At 46.9% G+C, this 21,494-nt stretch overlaps 1 protein-coding gene across 3 annotated transcripts in view; it reads left to right on the forward strand.

Moving 5' to 3' along the window:
• The first annotated feature begins 1,658 nt into the window (after window positions 1-1,658).
• FNDC1 (fibronectin type III domain containing 1) overlaps window positions 1,659-21,494 on the forward strand; it is an 82,033-nt gene continuing 62,197 nt past the window's right edge. For 2 of the 3 annotated variants that reach the window (XM_080941935.1, XM_080941936.1), the window contains exon 1: window positions 1,659-1,916. In XM_080941935.1, coding sequence (XP_080798061.1) covers window positions 1,817-1,916 — 100 coding nt within the window. In that variant the 5' untranslated portion in view covers window positions 1,659-1,816. Of the gene's footprint in view, window positions 1,917-21,038; window positions 21,234-21,494 lie in introns of all 3 variants that reach the window. The other variant, XM_080941937.1, reaches the window with a different exon arrangement.

Here is a 21,494-nt window from a genome sequence, read left to right on the forward strand (position 1 = left end):
ACTCTGGGCGGGTGGCATAAACTTTGGAAGTTTCTTTTGTCACGGTTGTAGAGACGGAGGTCTAAAGTTAGGCCTGCTGGCCTTACAGCTAGGGCTGCAGGACTGTGCAGAGACCCTGGTGAGAGCCGCCCTTTGCCTCTTCCGGTTTCTGGTAGCCATTTGTATCTTTTGGCCTTCGATACTTCCCTCTCCTGGTCATAGTCCATGGTCTGTGGTCACATATCTTCCCTTATTCGTAGATCAAGTCCCTCCCTTCTTTTCATAAACTCACATGTAACATTCATAGCCTAAACTCTCTATCTGAGAATGCGCAGTTGAACCACGAACCTTTCCCGCCCCCTCCCCCCATGTGAGGTACCTAATAACACACAGTGATGAGGACAGATATACGTTTTTGGGGACTGAGTTTCAGCAAACCACGGCCACTGACCTTCAGCATCATGGACCGAGGAGGAAGAGATTTCTGTCATCAGCTTCACCCAGAGATTCCTACCTCCGACTGACCAGCTAGAGCTGATCACAGGAGCCCTGGACCAGCTGGCTCTGAACACTCTTGAGAGAGTGCGGCAGGAACCTGTCACTCCTGAAGGAAGACTAAATTCGGGGAGACAAAAGCCAGAGGCCAGACTAACTAAAGTTCTAAGGGGCGAGGCAAGAGCATTTGTTTAACTGTAGAATGTTCCCGAACTCTAAAGAGGGGGTCAATGGGGAGCCCTCCTGGGGGAACCTGGACTTGACTGCAGGTCGCAGTTAGGCAAGAGGTGCCAACCTGGGCCCAGCGTGTGGATGTCTTGAGTTTGTCATTTTTGTCCCGGAATAGAGATTACGTGTTTCACCGCCGCTCTTCCATACTTCGTTTAACGTTCTGGTCAAGTCTGGGGTTGCCACGTCGGCGAACCGATTCCATAGTCTGTCGCTCTTCAGTGTCATCGGGTTGGTTTGCAGCGAGCAGCACTCTATGCTTCTCTAACGCGAGTCTTTGTCGCCTCCAGGGGCGCTCCTACTCCGCTAGTGACTCAGGCTGGGAGTGGACCAAAACCTAGACAGTTATCCCGCACGGCGGGACCCCAAGGCTGTGTTTAAATTACAGAAAGGGAGGTCAAATGAGTTCTTGGCCCGTCTTAGGCGGCGCGCTTAAAGCCCGTTTCCGTTTCAACTGGGATCACGCGCTCCTGCGCAAAGCCAGCCAGGAGCTGCCGCAGCTACTATAGTTCGTCACCCTTTCCCAAGCGCTCTGCTGCGTGGGAAGTATACCGCGAGCCCACACACCACTGTCTTGTGCAGAAAAGGGTGGAGGGTCCTGGCCGGGTCCCCGAAGATGAAACCACACAGAGGGGCTAGGAGGTTTAAGGGGACAAAGTTCACGCCCCGTCTTAGCACCGATTGTTTACAATAGGTCGCTTCCCCGGCCAGAAAGTACTAGAGAATCAGACAAAGGGAGGGGACTTTCCTGGTCACTCTTCCTGGTGCAGATTTTTAATTTCACACATACACACACACTCACACACAAAAACCAAAAACCGAGTGGGGTTCCGGGACTTGCGCCCCGCCCGCCTCGTGGGGTCTCGTCGCGAGTGCGCCGGCAGGGGGCGCCCGAGCGCAGCTAAAAGGCGCGGCGGGCAGCGGGTGGCCTCAGTGGCGGAGCGCGGCCGGGGTGCGTGGCCAAGGAGCGGTCGCCGAGGGGCTGCAGCGTCGCTCGCACAGGACACCGGACGCCCGGCCACGGGCACCCGACGGCGTTGCTTTGCGCTCCACTCACTGCGGCCAGCGCCCTGCCCGCCACCCACGCTCGGTCCCCACGCATCCCGGGCTCCCGATGGCCCCAGAGGCCAGGGCGTCCCCGCGCCTGCTGCTCAGGGCGGCGCTGCTGCTCCTGGCGGCGCTGCTCCCTGTAGCTTCCTCAGCGGGACCCCCAGGTACGCGCACGCTGGACTCCACGGTCGGTCCAGCTGTCCTCTTCTCTGCCCACCCGCTTGTCACTCTGGGGACCACTGTCCCGCTCTTGGCTCTGTGTTGCCCGCGTGCGTGTCTTGTCACTAACCTGTGCATCCTCGTGAGTGGTATCAGGACGCGCTGGGTGTGGGCACTGGACACTCTGGGTAGGGGAGATGGGCTTGTGGACACGGAAACGGGACTGGAACCTGTCTAAGTGCCCTGAAGATCCAGGCAAAAAGGAAAGAAGTGACTTTGGGCATCGCACGGGGTAGGGGGTGGGGGGGCACTTTCTTTGGTCAGACTCTCCCCGGGGGGTGGGGGCGAGCATTTTTCTGTCGTCTTCACCTGTCTCGATGTAGGGTAGGGTCACTGGGGAGCTCAGAGGGAAGCTGAGAGGCAGGACTGTACTCCAGGGCTTGGGAACTTTTGCAGCTGGAAGACTTTCGAGGAGGGAGTGGGAAGCTGGACAGTCAGTGAGTTCCAGAGACCCTAACCATTTCCAAAGGTCAGGCTGCAGTCTGAGCGGACACTTTCTTTGCACAAGAGGCGCGTTTCCACACTCGGGAACTGTGGTTTTTATTTATGCCATTTGTTTGTAGGAACCTAGAAAGTGGACTCCCCCTCCCCCCCTTTCTGCTCTTGTTCACTACCAGCAGGGTTCAAACCAAACCAAACCAAACCCCATTTCCAACAGGGGCCACTAGTTTTGTATGCTGGTGTCTGCATTGCTCTCCGCGTAAGGATAAAGGGAGAGACCACGGTGACCTCTTTGGTAGCTGTCAAGCGTGTTGCTTGGTAGTACTGGATGGCACATAACTCTGATGCTGGGTTCCTTTTTTTTTTTTTTTTTTTTTTTTTTTTTGTAAAAGGGTCGTACAGAATTAAGGGTCTTTTCTGTTTGTGATCTTGAGGCAAGCATTCACTTTATCTTTTATACAACGCCCGACAGAATAAATCTCTTGTAGCTTCCTGGGCTCCCCACCTACAGTCCCAGGACTTCGCTCTTTCTAAGCTAAAGTGTTCCGGGCACTCAAAGAATTCTTGTTACAGAAAGCAATCTGAGAGTGGGGGCGCTGATGAGTGGGCTTTGTGGTGGTTCCAGCCTCCTTCTTTCCTTTCTGAGGGCTATGGTCACCTTAGGATGGGCTCTGCTTGTGAGTGTAGGAAGGCAGGGCTGTTTGTGCTCCTCATGGGTTTGACAGTGTTACCAGCCTCCCTCTCTCCCTCCCTCCCTCCCTCCCTCTCTCTCTCTCTCTCTCTCTCTCTCTCTCTCTCTCTCTCTCTCTCTCCTCTCTCTCCTCTCTCTCTCTCTCCTCTCTCCTCTCTCTCTCCCCTCTCTCTCTCTCCTCTCCCCCCTCTCTTCTCTCTCTCTCTCTCCTCTCCCCCCTCTCTTCTCTCTCTCCCCCCTCTCTCTTCTCTCCTCTCTCCTCTCTCTCTCTTCTCTCTCTCTCTCCCCTCTCCCCCCTCTCTCTTCTCTCTCTCTCTCTCCCTCTCTCTCTCCTCTCCCCCCTCTCTTCTCTCTCTCCTCTCTCCTCTCTCTCTCTCTCTCTCTCTCTCTCTCTCTCTCTCTCTCTCTCTCCTCTGCAAATCACTGCACTGTGGAATGTTGGAACTGGAAGACTTGTTGGCACTTCTCTCTACTGCGTTGACGTGGGATCTGCAGTAAAATGATGACCAGACGAGAAACGGACAAAGGAGACAAGCACGTTTCCAAGTGCCCATTTACCATACTTAAGTTCAATTAGGGAAAGGAAGAAGTGGGCATAGCAGCCTGCAGATGGCTCCTGTGCTGGGGAAGAAATCGTGAAGCAGCATGTAATTTATTCCATGGGCTCCTTGAGGAGTCTTCTTGTCTGTCTGTCTGTCTGTCTTGCCATTCACGGTTGCAGCCACTGCTTGGATTTGTGTCTGGTGGGGCAAAGCCACGGGCAGACTTAATTCATGCTTCCTGCAAGTGGCTGCTGTCAGCCTAGTTCCTTTTCTTTTGGGTCTAGCATTTCTGTAAGGCAAATTACCCAGAGCCATGCTGACAGTTAGCACACCATTACAGCGCTACAGGCGTCCTTGCAACACACATGGAAGATCCCTGCAACTTAGGACAGATTAAAACAGAACAAAGTAAGCAGGTGATGTCCCTCCCCCATCACACCTATTACTACCATAGGCTACTAGGCAAATGTTAAAATAACAGGGGTTCCCCTCCCCCATCTGTAGGACAGAGACCATCCATGCATTTACAGTGGACACCCAGGGATGGCTAAGAGTCGTCTTTATTTTCTTCTTTAAAGCTGAAGAGCTTTTACAAATAAATCCACAAGACCAAAGCTATCCCCAAAGCAATATGATTTTACTCTTGGCCTGTGTTCTGCGTTGATGTTCACATGAATGGTGCCAAAGCTTGCTGGGTGTAACAAATGGTACCTGACAGGATCCAAGGCTTGGGTCCTGAAAACACTGAGTGTTTAATCCCAAGGATAAACACTTGTGGGACTCCCGGTCAGCACCTGAGTAACTTGCTTTCTAAGAGGAATGCAGTATTGACTTTTTAAAAGGCCTACAGACAAACTATAGCTGCCGACTTAAATAGCTCTTGCACATATTTTTTTTTTCTCCAAAAATGAGCAAAGTGAGTCTGATGCCTCTGCTAAAGTAATCGCACGGATTTCTTGTCAGTGATGCAACGTGAGTTTCTTAAGTTAAAACTTGAATGCGGCTAGGCTGTCTCTCCCCTGGTAGGTAGGCGTGAAATACTTTTCTGCATTAGAAGCCTTCCCTATGGCAATGGTGAAAGGAATGAATGAATGAATTGGTCTTAATAGCAACATGACTGAAAATGTGCCTTAAAAAAAAAGGTCACATGGTGAAACATGGTAAATCCAAATAATGACCACACAGAAATAGCACACGGGGGCCAGGCATGGTGGCATGCATCTGGCATGCATCTGGCATGTATCTGGCATGTATCTGGCATGCCAGAGCTCCCGGAGAAAGATGGAGGTGGAGATGGAGAACCAGTGCCAGTCCCTCACAGTCGTGAATCAGGTGCCCGGGAGCGCACGGTGCAGCCACAGAAGCAGGAGAGGCCCCACCCCAATAAGGTAGACCATAAGGACAGACTTCCAAATGCAAGTGTGCATTCATATGTGTACATGCCAGAGCACATTCGAGTATACAGCACACACAGAGACATGTATGTGGACACACATACACATGCACACACACATGCATGGGCACACATTTGCATGCATGCACACAATCTATTGTCTGTCTCGAACTTTTCACAGCCCTTATTCATGCTAGACGCACTGCCCCCGAGCTACACCCCCATTCTAAGCTAATTGTTAAATTAGCATAATTTCTATTATGGTAGGAAAGGATAAACAGACACTCCATTCAAGTATAACTTTTATGGAAACATTGTAAGTTAGAGGTAGAAAGGCGTCTAGAGGCCACAGAGTTCTGTAGGTCCTGGGGTACACAGCTGAATGAAAGTTAGAAGTTCAGGTGCCCGAGTCAAAGTCTTAACACATCACGACCTCTCTGCTGGCCTTAGCAATCCATCTGCGTTCGTGAGTAGATGTGGTCAGTGAGACCCTCTCATCTTTCGAAGCCCTGGAAACTTCCTTATGACCCAGGCGGCTCCATCTTTCTCTGGTGTTTCTTTTCACTCCTGTCTTTGCAAGCAGGCGGACGCTTTGGCTTCAGCTTGTGCTGCAGAGCCCAGCAGGCAGACAACCCGTATCACTCGGGTTTTTGTGAGCATAGACAACATTATTGTAAAGTCAGGGGGTGTGGTGGGAGTGGGGTGGCAATTCATGTCCCTAGAAAGCCATTGCTAGAAAGTTCTTCATGTCACTAGCGTGGACATCTACATGTAAGTCATATGGCCCATCCCTTGCCTATGGGAGGGGCAAGGATGTGAACTGCATTCTTTCCCGTGTTTACCATGAGGAATGACCACACACCTTCTGGCTTAAAGCAGCAGGAATTACTATGAGATAGTATTGGAGGTCAGGAGTCCAGTTTGGGTCTCTTGGGGCTAAAACCCAGGTCTGTGTTCCCTTGGGCAACATGGGGGCATGATTGGTTTTCTTTTACTTCCAGCTCCTGAGTGCTCACCTTTCTTGGCTCTGGAGACTTAGGAGGAGATTTTTGGGTTTCGTTACTGCCATCTCAAGGGGTGTGAATGAGAAATCTGGGCCCAGACGTTTCTGGAGATGCACCCAGAGTTGATTGGGGAACAGGACCTCTGTTTACTTCTTCTGTTTTAATTAGAAAACACGGGGTGTGTATTTAAAGCCATAAAAATGAAGAGAAGAAAAGAACAGGCCTGCTGTGTAGTTACTTGTGAACTCACAGAATTCATCTGTTAAAATACTGAAAAGAGCAAACTGGAAACTTCAGTAACTTGAGGAGAGCAGGTAGTTGGGGGAAAGGGGACAATGGTGGCTTTTGTTGCCTGCACATCTTCCCCAGCCTTCATAAATGCGCATTTTAGTATTTGGAACCCTGGTTAGTTGCATAAACCAGCATAATTTTTCTTCCTCTGTAAGAATTGTTATCTTTGTCCCCGACCTAGGGCTCGGCAGCACTTGCGTTCTGTGGCCCATAGAGGGCGCTCCTGGCTTTTCGGAGGCGGGTCCCATCTTCCTTTCAAACTGGGCCTTAGAATTTTCTGCTTTGTTTTCTTAGCGCACTGCTTTAAAAGTTTTAGCTCGGCACTCGCTGGGGCTTCCTGCGGACACTAAATTCGCAAGGGCCTGGTCGACATGACTGTACATTAACAATTGCCAGTTATGTATTGATAAATGAGGGATTTGAAACTTAAGTCTAAAAGCTGGGCTTTGCAACCTTTTAGCTGTTGGGGTACCCGTGGCACCTTTGTAGGCCCAGGCCAAAATTGAAACAATTGGACCATGGGGGAGAATTTAAACACGGAAGGTGGGGTGGGGGCGGTGCCATAGTCGGTAATACCCCTCTTTCTCCCCTCCCTCTCCCAACCTCAAGCTTTACTTTTGTAACTAGGGGAGTATTGCAAGTTATTTTAATTGTAATAGTCAGAATATATCGTAACTTACCGTTTAGTGTAGCAACTTAACCGGAGAGCTGTAAATGCTGATTAAAAACAGACAACTGTGTAGTTTTCTGCTGTGGTCTTAAAATACTCAATAAAACACAAGCTGCAGATGTGAATCTCACCCTTGCTGTGTAGGTAGAGTTTTTTTTTTAATTTAATTTAATTTTTAATTATTTTATTGGATATTCCCTGTATTTACATTTCAAATGTTATCCCCGTCCCCCCATCCCCCCCCCCCCGCCCCGCTCTTCTCCCCCTCCTCCTCCTAGGTAAACTTAAAAAAAAATGTCCTTTTCCTAAGTAGCTCTTCCTGAAGTGTTTTTATGCTTGGTTTCCATAGTCACCATGTGAACTTGGTGCTACTTGCACTTTCTTCCTGTGGGAACCAGGTGTAAGAGCTGTTAAAATGTTCTCCCACAGGCAGAATCTAGTCTATACTTGTCCTAGGATTTGGACTCAAATCTTAGAAATCCTACAATCCTCCCCTGCAGGCTACCCGGGGTTACACGTCTGCGAATTAACTGTGCTAACCAGGTTTTCTTCCCTGGGCTATGCGTAAATGCCAGCACCCGCATTTCTGACCTGCTCTGAGGGCTGGCTCGTTTTAACTGTCAACTATGCACAGCAGAAAATTACCCGTAGGTAGTGGAAAGCTCAAAGCTCAAAGACAGAGAAAGCTCAAAGCAGGGAGCAAGCCAACCGGCCAGAGCTCATGCATTCTTTCTTCCTACTCTTGCCTGTGGATGTGATAAGTTGATGTTAGTGTGAACCTGGTCGCTATGACAAAAATGGACCAAGAGGTGTTAGAATAAAGCGGCGAAGTGAGGGCGCTTGTGCCAAGGTGTGTGCCGCTAAGAAGTAAGCGACAGGGCTAGGGCAAGAGGTTTATTGGGGAAGGGGAAAAATCGAAAGGCTTTCTCTGAATGGGGACAGGAGAAATAGACATACAAACAGAAAACAGGCAGACAAACAGAAACCAAATGAACAAGAGAGAGAGAGAGAGAGAGAGAGAGAGAGAGAGAGAGAGAGAGAGAGAGAGAGGGAGAGAGAGAGAGACAGAGAGACAGAGAGAGAGTCAGAGAGACAGACAGAGAAGGAGGGAGGGAGCCCGACCTGGGGTGGCCAGACCCTTTTATGCACTGTACCTGGTGCATCTGGAGGATGCTGCTAGGTCCCTGCTAGGTCCCTGAGGGCAGGCCAATGAAATGCCTGATTTCAAACAAGAGGAGTGGTTATAACGAGGTCTTTCCTATCACAGTTCTCGTTAAGCCTTCCCCACGACCTGGGCTTGTGTGCCTAATCCGTCCTTAACTCCTTCATGGTTTACCTCCACAGGCTGACAGCCAGTGCACATGCGCACGTATGCACCACATGCTCTCTGCCTGTGAAAACTTTGGAAGTGTGTCCTATGATTTCAGCCAGGTCCGGGTTTGATCACTGTCCCTTTCCAGCCGCGTAAGAGCTCCCTAAGCTCTCTCACGGTCAGTTCTCAGTTCGAGGGATACCAGGGTGGAAAACTGCAGTTGAACCAATTTAAACTCATCCCCGTCTACAAATGAATGAGACTCAGACTATCATTATTTTATTTGGCTTTGACAGTTATTAGTGGTTCACCCCTAATCTGCTTTTCTAACTGCTAGCCTGGCTACCTCTCCAGTGGTCATGTGCCATGGTCCATCTCCCCTCACGGTGGCATCTCTCCCTCTCTCTCCCTCTCCCTCCCTCTCTCCCTCCTCCCTACCCCCTGTCTTTGTAACCCCCAACTAAAAAACCCACCTACCTCTACTCCCTCCGGCAATTAGCTGTACCATTTTTTTTTTTTTAATTTATCCAATAGTTTTAAATTAAGGAACAAGGTTTACACAACAGAAGAAACTGGCAAATGTAAAAATTCACTCATAGGCAACTAGACCTTTAGGTCTAGTTTAGGTTACAATACACAGCAACAGACCAAACCTCAACGGAAAGCACACGAGAAAATGGCTACCACAGGTAGAAGTCTCTGAGACCTACTAAGTGCTCAAACAACATTTGTTGGATGAATGAATGGTGTGGTTGACGCAAGTTATCTGTTTAACCAATGGCCATTCCTTTCTCTAAGGTTTTACACACACACACACACACACACACACACACACACACACCCCTTTTTATTCTATATATTGTTTGTATTCTCCTTTTATGATAGATTATTTGTCTACTCACATTACTAATCACTAAGTGATTTAAAATAAAAAAAAACTATTCACTTGAAATTTGGACTGCCACTGGTTTTTGTTTTTTGTTTTTTGGCTTCTGGTTACATGTGTCACTTGCTTTTTTATTTATTTATTATTTTTTTAAACATATCTCTCGACAGCACTTGTCTGGCCTCTCTCATTAGTGTGTGTGTGTATGTGCTGTGTGTGTGTGTGTTGTGTGTGTTGTGTGTGTGTGTTGTGTGTGTGTGTGTGTGTTGTGTGTGTTGTGTGTGTGTGTTGTGTGTGTGTGTTGTGTGTGTGTTGTGTGTATGTGTGTGTCCCAGGATGGCCTTAAACTCACCATCTTGTCAAAGATAGTTTTGAGTTTCTTACCCTTCTGTATCTACACACTGGGGCTGCAGGCATGTACCACCATTTTTGGGTTATTTGGTGCTGGCCACCGAACTCAGGCTTCATGTGCATTAGACCAGCACTCACCAACTGAGCCCCACCCCAAGACCCTGCCTGGCACATTTTCTAAGGGAATTTTCCGGGGAGTTTTCAGGGCTATGTGAGTGGTGGCTGAGGACACAGGAGTGTCCAAGTGTTTAACATAGCTAGACAATGACTTTCACATTTGGGGGAAAGAAATGAATTTTTAGAGGTGTGTGTATGTGTGTGTGTGTGTGTGTGTGTGTGTTTTCCCTGGCATGTCAAGCAGTTTATAGTGGGCCGAGTGTAAGTTGGACCAGTGAACAATGGCACTTCTTTGAGGAATCATTTTTTGTTTGCAAACTGAATTTGAAGAATGCACAAAAGATCCCATAAAAGCCTGGGAAGTGCTGATTTTCCATGAGTCTGTGGTTTTGTCATCGGCAGGCATGGCACGGTGTTCCCTCTACAGGTCCCAAAATTTGCTCTTTCCACTGGCTTATCATCTGTTTATTACAAGGAAATCGTCCACCATATTCTTTCCCATTTATCTTCCTAATCCATTCTGGAAGGCCAGTGGTGTACAAGGGTGGAAGGGACCTTATTTTCCATGGAACAGTAGCTTTTATTTAGTAAATCTCTAAACAAAAACTCCAAGAGCTTCAATGTTAAGTTCTAATGATTACACTTTGCCAGAGCTGTGGGTTAGGTTTACTTTCATTTCTGGTTTTATTGTTCTGGGGACAGATGTACTTACTCAAGTCACTGGCATGTCTACTACAAAAGGACTTATGTCAAAATGGTATTTCTAGAGTAGATCCCTAAAATCAACAGGAACAAGCTAAAGTGAGCACAAAAGTAACTTGACATCATAAATCCATAAGCAACAGTCTGGCTAACTCCAAATCCTTTGTGATATCAGTGGATAAACAGATGATGGAATTGTTTATCTCTTCATTGTAAACTTGGAAGCAGAGAGATCTAGACTGGGGTTCAGTGAGGCCAACAGGGCTCCAGATCAGCCCATGTTTCTATTCTGCCATTGCTAGCCATGCTGTCTCACCTGCTGCTAGATGGTTGCTGTCTAGGGATTATGTATGACATCACAGGAGGTGAGAAAAGAGGACAGGAGCACATTGTGGCTCTTTAAGTTGCTTTCACATAAATGACAGCACCTTTCCTCACCTGTGTCATGGGCCAGGCTACGTTGTAAGTGTATCCTAGCTGCAAGGGAAGCTGAGAGTCAAAGCTTTTTGTGTACTTGACATTCTAGCTTTCTGGCAAGAAAAAGCAAGGGCCAGAGAAGTGGGCAATGGACTTGAAGTAGCCCATAGGTAGTGTTTATTATGGCAGTTCCAGATTCCACAAAACTGCTAAACTGTTACCAATTTCTTATGAAACTTGAATAGGACTGATAAAAATCCAACAGAAAGCATCTTGGGAGATAAGAGTGGTTTATTTTATAAGTATTTTTGGGCATGAAATCATTTTCTAGTGACTTCAGTGTCTGATTTTAATTTTGTCACTTAAATCCTGGGGAGAGCTGGAGTGACCGAGGTGCACTTTTGCCTCTCAGCATCCCTTGAATACAAATCAAGGATAGTCTGTACCAACTCCATCTGAAAGAAGCTGTTAACCCCAGGTAGTAGGAGCATGCTTGACATAAAGACATTGTGAGCCAGCATCTTCATGATGCAGATGGTCTTGCATACAGATTGGGGCTCTTGCTCTGGGCCACTCCCAACAGTAAATGTGGTGGCTTTATGTGACCAGCATGAGTGTAGTACCCAGATAGACCCAAGTGACAGAGTGTTGGCTGCAGTTTCTATAGTCTAGTGTAAACCTACTGAGGTAGCCCACTTTGAGGACAGAGACGAGAGCAGACCACTGGTGCTCACACAAGAAGGGAAGCAGAGCTGACTGTGACAAACTCTATGTAAAGGTTAGCAAGTGAGAGTTGGATAGCATCAGTCAGCAGTTGGCTTCTTGGGGCTGACGAATTAAAAATGTGATTCACAATTGTATTCCGAGTCAGCTTGGCGCTGCCATGAGCACTTTGGCATGTGCGCAGAAGGATGAGGCCTTCCGTTCTGAATAAGTGGTACTTTGTTGTTATCAGAAGCCTGGCTGGGAAACAACCACGGGGAATCCAGTCTAGCTGAAGTGGCTAGAGATGTGAGCCTGAGGGTCCAGCTGGCGGCTGGGTACATCAGTGAGTGCTGAGGGCAGCCAGGCATGCTGCGGCTACTTGCCAGGAGCACCCCCAGGCCTTCTGGGTCTCTCTAGCTCACACTTAGTTGTGTGCTGTTTCCTCTGCCCAAATGTGGCAGAGTACATTGTGTGCTGTAAGTAGAATCCATTGAGTTAGTGCTGTATGGGGAATAGTTGGCTTCTGAGGACCCTGAACGGGATGATGTCTGCACATCCGGGCTGTTGACTTGGCTGTCCTTGTCCTTGTGGGGGACACAGGACACCTCTGCTTGCCTTGACACCTCTCTGTGCAAAAATATGATGTGGCTTCCCTGTGGTGGGGCCAGGTGCTTGCTGTACAAAGGTCTTTCAACTCCCTGTGGTATTTTATTTCATGTATATATGCATGTATTGTGTATGTGTATATATGTATGTATGTATGTATGTATGTATGTATCTATCTATCTATCTATCTATTTATCTATCTATCTATCTATCTTCTTTTTTTCTACCTACCTATCTATCTTGGGTTTTTGAAACAGAGTCCCACTATGTATCCTGGTTGTCCCGAAACTCACTATATAGACCAGGCTGGCCTCAGACACACAGAAATCCACCTACCTGGGTGTTGGGATTAAAGACGATGCCACCATGCCCAGTTTCCCGTGGTATTTTATAAGGGCAGGCTCCACAGACCCAGAGAGAGATCCCCAAGGAACCAATACCTAAGGAAAATACTTTTATGGAGCTTTGAGGTCACAAATTCTGGAAAAGGAAACACACTGTTGTTTTAAGGTACAGATGCCTGCCTCTCAGAAAAGATTCAGCCAGTCATCTGTGTGTCTTACTGGTACCTTTCTATGTAGACCAGGCTGGCCTCAGACATACAGAGATCCACCTGCCTCTGCCTCCCACCTTTAGTCAACCCAGGTCTCCAGGAAGATCCATCTTTGGGTCTTGCAGGTTCTGTGTTACACAACCTTCAGTCAACCTTCACCTTCACCTCTGGGGAGACAAGAAAGGTCAAGTATAATCTTATTTAAAGACTGAGTTAAACTTTAGTCAGTTAACTCAGAGCTTTGTTTCTGTATATTCCAATGCTATCTAGTACTTGTAGGGAATAGCTGAGTACTTCCACTTCCTTCACAAATCTCAAACTCATCTCTCACCTTGATTCCCACTAGCAAGCTGTGCTACAGTACAGCTGTGTCCTCCTCTATTCTGGGGTACCTGTTGAAGTTTTGGTTAGATACTTGTGGTTGAGGCAGAGGAGATGACTTAGTTTGTAAAGTACTTGCTCGTAAGAAGTACTGACTTCTAAAACCCAACTGAATGTCAGTCGGCGTGGCACATCCCTGTAATCCCAGTGCTGGGGAGACAGAGCCAGGTGCAGCCCTGGGACTCACTGGTCAACCAGGCTAACCAGTGGACTGCAGGTCAGTGAGAGATCTTATTCAGAGATAGAAGGTGGTGTTCCAGAGAACACGTGAGTTTGTCCTTTATTACACACACACACACACACACACACACACACACACACACACACACACACACACGGGGGGTGGGGGGGGAGAGGAGGGAGGGAGGGAGGGAGGGAGGGAGGGAATCTAGTGGTTGCACTGAAATTAATGCTTTCTTCACCAGAGAATCTTGGAAGCATTTAGATGCTTCTACTAGACGGACGGTAGAACTTGTTTTTCAAAGACAAAGCAGGAAGACTTCTAACAATACCCAGACTCCATACCGTTGGTGAATAATTCTAGTGTGTTTGGGATTTAAGTGTCTCACCTATTTCAAAAGCTTTGAACATTCCTCAGCGGGCCTTCTTTGTAATGAAGCCTGTCCTCACCTGCCCCATGGGCCAGCCAGCCTCTCTGTGTCTATAGCAAGTCTTCACCGGCCACTGCAGCCTCTGTCTGCTGGCCTTGGCCATCCTTGCTTTGGGTAGTTTCATCACTGGCAGCCATTGTGACCAAATGCACTAGCCGCTGGGCTAACTTCATGGTTGCTTCTGATTTCCACAGAGGTCTTTATTAGCAGTACTCTAACCCACCAGTGACTGAATACTAGTAGCAGAATCACACCTTGGACTTACTTAAATTTCAGAATTCGTTGTTTCTTGGAGCCAGAGCATGGGAGGTCCAGGAATTGGCTCTGGCTTCAGGGACCCTGACAACCAAGAACTCTTTATTAGTCTGTCTTAATTGCTATAACTAACTATCCAAGGCTCAATGCCGTATAAAGAAAAAGTGTTTACTCAGATCACTTCCTGTCTTTCTGTACTGGCTGCAATTGTCCTGGGGACTTTAATGAGGAGATCGTCACACCATCTCCTTACTTACACCCTGGTGAGCTCTTTTGAGTGTCACACAATGGGCAAAATTTGAGATCAGGGTAGGACAGGGCTAAGGAGAGGACTCTCAGCCTAGAGATCAACTTGGCTTTGGAGTTGGGCTCTACCCATTTCACAGCCTTCTGGGGCCTAGGAAACACTATCTCCATTTCTAATCCTCGGAAGACACATGCTGCACCTTAGGAGGTATTGCAGGGATTCTCCCAATAGGGCGAGCTCATCTTGATCCTGACCTGGAGGGCTCAGCACAGCTTGAGCACAGAGTGATGGTCATGCCCAGTGTGGGCAGGGACAGCCCAACAGCTGGGACTGTTTGTAAGGAAACTGCCTCTGTCTCCAGTTAGGGAGCGTCTCTGAAGTGCTGCTGGCTTCTGGTCTATCCATCCTCCTCCGTGCAGTGCTCAGGGCACTGTACTACTTGACTTTTTCTGTTAGGTAGGGTTTAGTGACTTTGAAGCTCCAAGACCATCCTCTAGGTGGGAGGCTTTGCATTCAACTACACTCTGGCTTCCATGATGGCCGCTTCCTAGGATAGCCCTGCTGCCCTGGCCCTCCCTGGGATTTGTCACTCTCAGGAACCCTTCTGGGTTTGCCTAATGCTCCAGAGCTTGAGAAAGGGGGCAGAGAAACAGAGAGCGGAACATGAAAGTCCCCGTTCTCCAATTCAGTGTCATCAGCAGTAAACTCCACGTTTTCATTTTGGACTCGTTTTCTTCACCTGACGTTGAATTTAGCTGTTTGAAAGAATCACAGAGAGAAGTCACTATATATACCTGTCAGTGATAATAAAGTCTGTGCCTGGTTTGTTATTTTCTGTTGTAGAAACACACAGCTCCTTTCCGTTGCTCACACACAGGTGCTGTTTGCCACCAAAGACTTGCAGGTGGTTCTGTGAACGTGATTGCCCTAGCTCAGTGTGTGACCATGACTTTGAAGAACCAATGCGTTTTACTTAAATCAACTTTTCAGATGTGATTTTGTTTTAGTCCAAATCAGACTAACTTTCAGTTACCTAAGTTTCCTCAGTAAGGACCAGGGAGAATATCAAATAACAAGATAGTGTTTGTTTTTAAATCACCAGCATGTGGTTAATCGGTTCAGAAAATATCTGGTCCTGTCTGGTCAATATATATATATATATATATATTTAGCGGTTTTCTCTAGGGTGGAGGGTTTTAACCTCAGGATCTAAGACGAACCTGTCTGCAGTACTGTCTGAGACAGGCACTGTGGCTGAGATAGTTTGGATGGTAGCTTCCCTTTTTTTCTGGACGGTAAACTGCTTGCCATTCAAACTTAAATAGTCACCCATTCATCTCATACAAGTTGAACACCAGCTCAAGCCAGAACTTTCTTTGCTTTAATGATCTTGGCTAAAACCATTCAGCCGTGAGATTACAGTGGAACAGGCACAGCAAGTGAGCCAGACAGGAGGGAACTCCTGCTTTGTTCATTCTTGGGTTCGTATCCCCTGGAAACCTTTCCCTTTCCTCTTCTCCCCCCTGATGCTTCTCCTCCACACACATCTTTTTTTCTCTCTCCACTGATGAAGCAACTGTATTAAAAAAAAAAAAAAAAAGAAAGAAAGAAAGAGGGAAAGAAATAAGACCTAGAAGGGTTCAGTTATAACTTTGAATCAGTTTTTCCAAGCATGACTTCTGCATAGAGCCTGTCTGTATTGGTTCATTTTCTTGACTGCGCTTTGGACATTTTTGTTTCTTTGTTCTGAGACATGGCTGTCCACGCAGCCCTCGTTAGAGAAAACCCGTGTTTACACCCAAGGTAGACTGGCCTGGGAGTCAAGGATGATTCTGGCCATCTGCCTCTAATACTCAGGCCAGGGCTTATCCAGATCAAGACACTGGACGGCACATGGAGATTGTCAGCTCAATCTGGAGCTCACACAGAACTGTGCTGTATCTGGAATATTCAGACCAGGTATAGATATTCAAGTCATTAGTTTTGCTAGTCGCTAAGCCTGGATAGCATCCTGCATCCTCTCTATGCATCCCGCTGTCCCATCCAGCACAGGTCTCTATTATCTCTTAGAGCCCAGGTCAAGGTATATCCAATTCTTTGGATTTCTTTTTTTTTTTTTTAAAGATTTATTTGTTTAATTTTTTTATGAGTACACTGCATTCAGACACACCAGAAGAGGGCATCAGATCTCCTTACAGATGGCTGTCAGCCACCATATGGTTGCTGGGAATTGAACTCAGGACCTCTGGAAGAGCAATCAGTGCTCTTAACCATTGAGCCATCTCTCCAGCCCAATTCTTTTGGTTTCTTAGAAGGGATGCCTGGAGGTGGAACGTGATACTGGGCTGATCTATGCATCCTTTATCATGGGTTGGGGAGTTTCTCTACCGTCTCTGCTCTTTAACTCTTTTTCCTTGCAGTCTTTCCTCATAAACCCATACTCATCCCTGTACAGCAGAGGACCAAAGGATGCTGAGGGGTCAGCAACTGCAGGCTCTTTCCTGGGGTCAAGGTAGCGGTTGATAATTGGCTGTCAGCAGACCTGGTCTGGCCTACTATCAGTGTGCATATGTGTTCCTACACTGCTTTTTAAAAGTGGACTTCATCGCCAGTTAGAATAAAACTTGAGATATTGAATCATTAGCTGAGATATTTCTGTCTTGGTGCTGGTGAGATGGTTCAGTGTGTAACAGTGCCTGCCACAAAGTCACCTGAGTTCAATCCCACATGACTGGAGGAGAGGTCCAATCCCTGAAAACTTTTCTCTGGCCTTAATGTGTGCCCCATGGTGTGCATGTGCCAGTCTCCTTCCCATCTGTGCTTCATTTAAAAGTTGAAGTGACTCCTGTCTTTTTAGACTTCCTGTCTTGAGAGTTGGGAGCCCTCTCAAGTCTGTTATGTCACAAGTGCCTGAAACTAGACAGTGGCCCCAAATCTTCAGACCATCCTCTGCTACACCTTCCTGGCTCTAGTAGGCATTTGGGTTGGAGAAACCCGGGTTGATGTGGTTACTGGATGTTCTTCTCTTCACCCATTGCCAGTGTATGGTTAATGATGGATCCCAAGGCATATTGGAGCAGGAAGCCAGGTAGGGAGCAAGCCCAGCTGCTGGGCCCTGTCTGCTCTGAAATGGACACTGTAGACTTTGGCCAAGCTGGCCCTAAGAACTTAACTCTGGCTTGGGCATAGGGTTGAGTATGAACTAGAGATTTTTTTTTTAGGTCTCGTTTGAAAGCCAAAGATCCCCCCCCACACACACACACTAAGGACAGTCATTGGAAAGTTTCTAGAATCTAGAATTTGTCTTGACTAGTGACAGCTCAATAATTTGATCTTGAACCAAACTGGCTCCCAACCTAGACCTGCACTTTGACTTTTGAAGCACATAGCTCTCCTGGAGTCCTGAGGTCTGGGAGTAGACCAAAGTGAGGAGTCAATCTGAGAACAAAGTACCACTCCTAGGGAGCAAGTAGACATCTTGTGAGAGCTGAGACCCAGAAGTGTAGCAAAGTGTGGCTACCGGCAAGATCACCAGAACAGCATCTTGCTATTTAGTACCTGGCAGAATATTCTCAAGTCTAGACAACGTCTACTGGCATGAGCTACTGGCATGATTTTGCCATAACACAGAGTTGCTGGAGCCCTAGCTGACTAGTGTTGGCTGCTGCTTTATGACAAAGCACCTTCCCATATGTCTTCATTCAAAGATGCCCGGGATGGTGGAGATGGGGCAGGTTGCAGACAGGAAGTTCTTCGAATTTAATCCCAAATCGCTTCAGCTGTGGCTTAAGTTTACTTCCTCATTTTTGTATGCCCGGGAGATGAGAGGCAGCTTGTCAGGGTCCTACCTATCTGCCCCTCCCCCATTGCCCTACGAGTTTCTCCAGCTTGCCTGTTTCCTAAGAGACAGAGCTTCCGGATCAGACAGCCTTCAAAGCTGACCAGGGTCCTCTGTGTCAAGACATGGCACGAAAACAATTTTTAAAAAGGCTGTGCACTTCAGCTGTTTGTTGGACACTCAAAAAGAATGTGGACTTGGCAGTTCTGCTTGTAGCCCCAGCTGCTTGGGAGGCTGAGGTCAAAGAGCAGAGAGCTATAGAATGAGTTCAAAGCCAGCCCAGACAACTTAGTAAGAAAATGTCTGGAAATAAGATGTTAAAAAAAAAAAAAAGCTATAAATGTAACTCAATGTCAGGGCATTGCCTGTCAATGCAAAGCCCTGTTTGATCTCTGGTATAAATAAATTCACATTTAATTAGATAAGCAAATAAGGACCTCTGTATTATAGTTAAACTTCACGCTGTCAGAACACTCCTTTCTCACCCCAGAGCCTGGAAACCAGTCTACAGTCCCAGAAACCACTTTCTCTGTATGGCTTTGCTTCATAATTAGAGAGTAAAGTCACTAGACCTTTACAATGATCACCAGAAATAGGACATGTTGTCATGTTCCTAGCCCAGGCATAAGCTTACTGTGACCTAAATCTGGATAACACTGTGCACTTGCTGGAAGGAGTGACCTCACTTCATACTGGGCAGGTACCCAGGCATCGATGGAGGAAGAGGGAGTTGTTGCGGGGCTGTCATGGCCCACGAGGTTGTTCTTGTTCACTCTCCTGATCCTCCTAGTTATCCATGGGTGGTGTTCATTAGGGGGTGCTGGAAAATGATGTCAGTTGTAAATATCAAGGCTGATGAAAATCTAGACAATGAGGGTATTTAATCAGGTCAGAGACCCCTTTCCACTGGCCCAGTGTGTGCTGGGAGGGCGAGAATAATCTATCTAATGAGTTTCGACAAACCTCAATTTCAGACAAGGGCTGCCTCCGAGACATGACTCCAGGGTGTCCCCAAAGACTTCTACCAGTGACACCCTAAAGCCTAGAAAGAGATTTCTAGAAAGCTGTTTCTTTTGGTTAAGTTTTTGTCACGGGAAGGCAAATGTCCCCAAGAGAGCACATGGAGCATCACATACAGCTTTCTTCCCAGAAAGCAGGGGACAACACGTTGACCAACACTGGTTTGAAAAAGAGCCCTTGTCTGACATCTAACTTACAAGATTGCTGTGGTTTAGACGAGTCCCCAGAGTTCCTTATTCAAGGCTTGCTCTCTAGCTTGGGGGGTTGTAGAACCTTTAAGAAGTGGGACCTAATGGGAGATTTCTTTTTGTCATTTGAGTTTTGTCCTTGAAGGGGACAGTGGAATCTATCTTCACTCTCTTTGGCTTCCTTGCTGCCATGGGGTTGGCAGCTTCACTGTGCTGTATGAACCCACCACCATGGCTACCTCCTCACAGAGCCAAGAGCAGCAGTGACAGTCAACCATGGACAGAAACATCCAGAACCTTGACCAACACAAAGCCCTCTCTTTTCTAAGTTGACTGTCTCAGATATTTTATAATGGTGTCGAGAAACCTATCAGCACAGAGTCAAGGCAGGGAAGTAAACTGGATGTTTGTAGATGGCTCTTCTCTCTAGATGGCAATGATGACTTGTTTTCTGACTGCGAGAAGCAAGCATGGTTCATTCCTCAGGCCCAGGAAGCATCTGGCGTTCTGTCTCTCTGGTCCTTCTCCCTCTTGGGGCTTTCCGAGCCTTGAATGTGGAGGTGGGATGGATCCTCTGGGGATTATGGTCAGGGCACATCATGTTTTTGTCCTCAGAATGAACATTCTTCCTCTAAGGCACCAAATCCTCCTCTTTACGCATGTTGTGAGCCTTCCCAACCTGCTTTGGTCCAGAGGCCATGGGGCAATGGTCAGAGGGAAGGTCAGGTGCTGGATGTTAAGATCATTTGTGTTCGTTTTGTTCAGATGTTTCATCAGTATCAAAATCACATGCTAACCCATGTGTGTGTCCTCATGAAAGTGTTGTCTTCCCTTTCTTTCCTCTATGAGATTGCCAGTGCATTTATTTTTAAAAATGATATTAAAATTAAGGCTTTCCTCCCCACGTGCTTAAGTCACTTTTTATTTATTTATTTTCTGAAAGTGCGAGAGATACTGTTAGGTAAAATGTTAAGTATTAGCTTGGAAAATTTGAAAACGAATTAAAAATGAAGACCTCGTAATTGAAGACAAGGTGGTACTTTAAAAAGCCATTTGATTTGTATAATGTTTTGTTTGCATTTATGCAAGTGCACTATGCTCATTCAGTACGATGCCCAGGGAGGCTGAAAGTGGGTGCTGGATCCTTTGGAACTGGAGCCACAGATGACTGTGTACCATGTGGATGCTGGGAACCGAAGAGGGGTGCTCTGCAGGAGTAGCCATTGTTCTTAAGACTATTGTTCCATCTACAATAGTCCTTTTTAATGATCTACTAGTATTTTTTCTTCTGGGAAAATATGGAACAATTCAAAGATTAGATATCAAAAAAAAAAAAAAAAATCAGAGTTTTACATCCCCTTTAAGCATGTTTTGGCCTTTGTACACTTTGTTTCCTCACTTTGAATATGACAGACTGACCATAGTGCCTTCCCCTTAAACAGATTTTTAAAGTTCATTCAGCTTCACACACAAGTCAATAGGAGCATATGTAGTGAACAAATGCTTCTGGAGAATATGTAAAATAAATTACTCATTTGTTTTTCTTGCCCTGGCATGTCTGCATAATCAAGGCAAGGAATGCCAAGGGTTTATTTTGATTTTCTTCCCGTTTGGTTTAAATTTACCACCCACAGTTATTCAAAATACAAACCGCACGGGTGGGATCTGTGTGTTTTTTCCCCCACTGTCACACCGTGACGGTGGGCAAACATGGTTGCACGCAAATCTTTAGGACCAGGCAGATCAAGTGTCATTTACATTCTTGCTGAGGGTATCAGAGAACACTCGGAGAACTATTCTCCCAGCCTGCCATTTCGTAAAGTTCATAGTTGCGCTGTTTGTATAGTTGACCACCCACTGAAGCCAAGGCATGTGAAACTGCTGTCCACTAGCATGGGCCTGAAGGTCACATGGGACCCACCCAAAGATGCTACCAGTAGACCTGTGGAGTATTACAACATTGCCTATGGGAAGTCACTGAAAAGTCTTAAGTCCATCAAGGTGAATTCGGAGACACACTCCTTCCTTATTAAAGACGTGGGTAAGTGACGAACATTCCTTTCTTCGCTTATCCCTAACTGCGCATCAACTGTCACAGCTGTGCACTTAGAATAACTGTTGGCATGATAGAGAATAGCTGGACCACAGTCTTTGGAAACAGGAAGCCAAGCTTTGAAGCTCATAATGAGGATATGCTTAAAGGCCTCACCATGAGACCTTTGGTTTCACCCCAGGCTTGTTGTCCATACACTTAACTCAAGCATTCCTAACGTCAAAATGAAGTAGAAAGTTTTAGGTTTTG

This window comes from Micromys minutus (assembly GCF_963924665.1).
Source record: "Micromys minutus genome assembly, chromosome: 30".
Taxonomy (NCBI): Eukaryota; Metazoa; Chordata; class Mammalia; order Rodentia; family Muridae; genus Micromys; species Micromys minutus.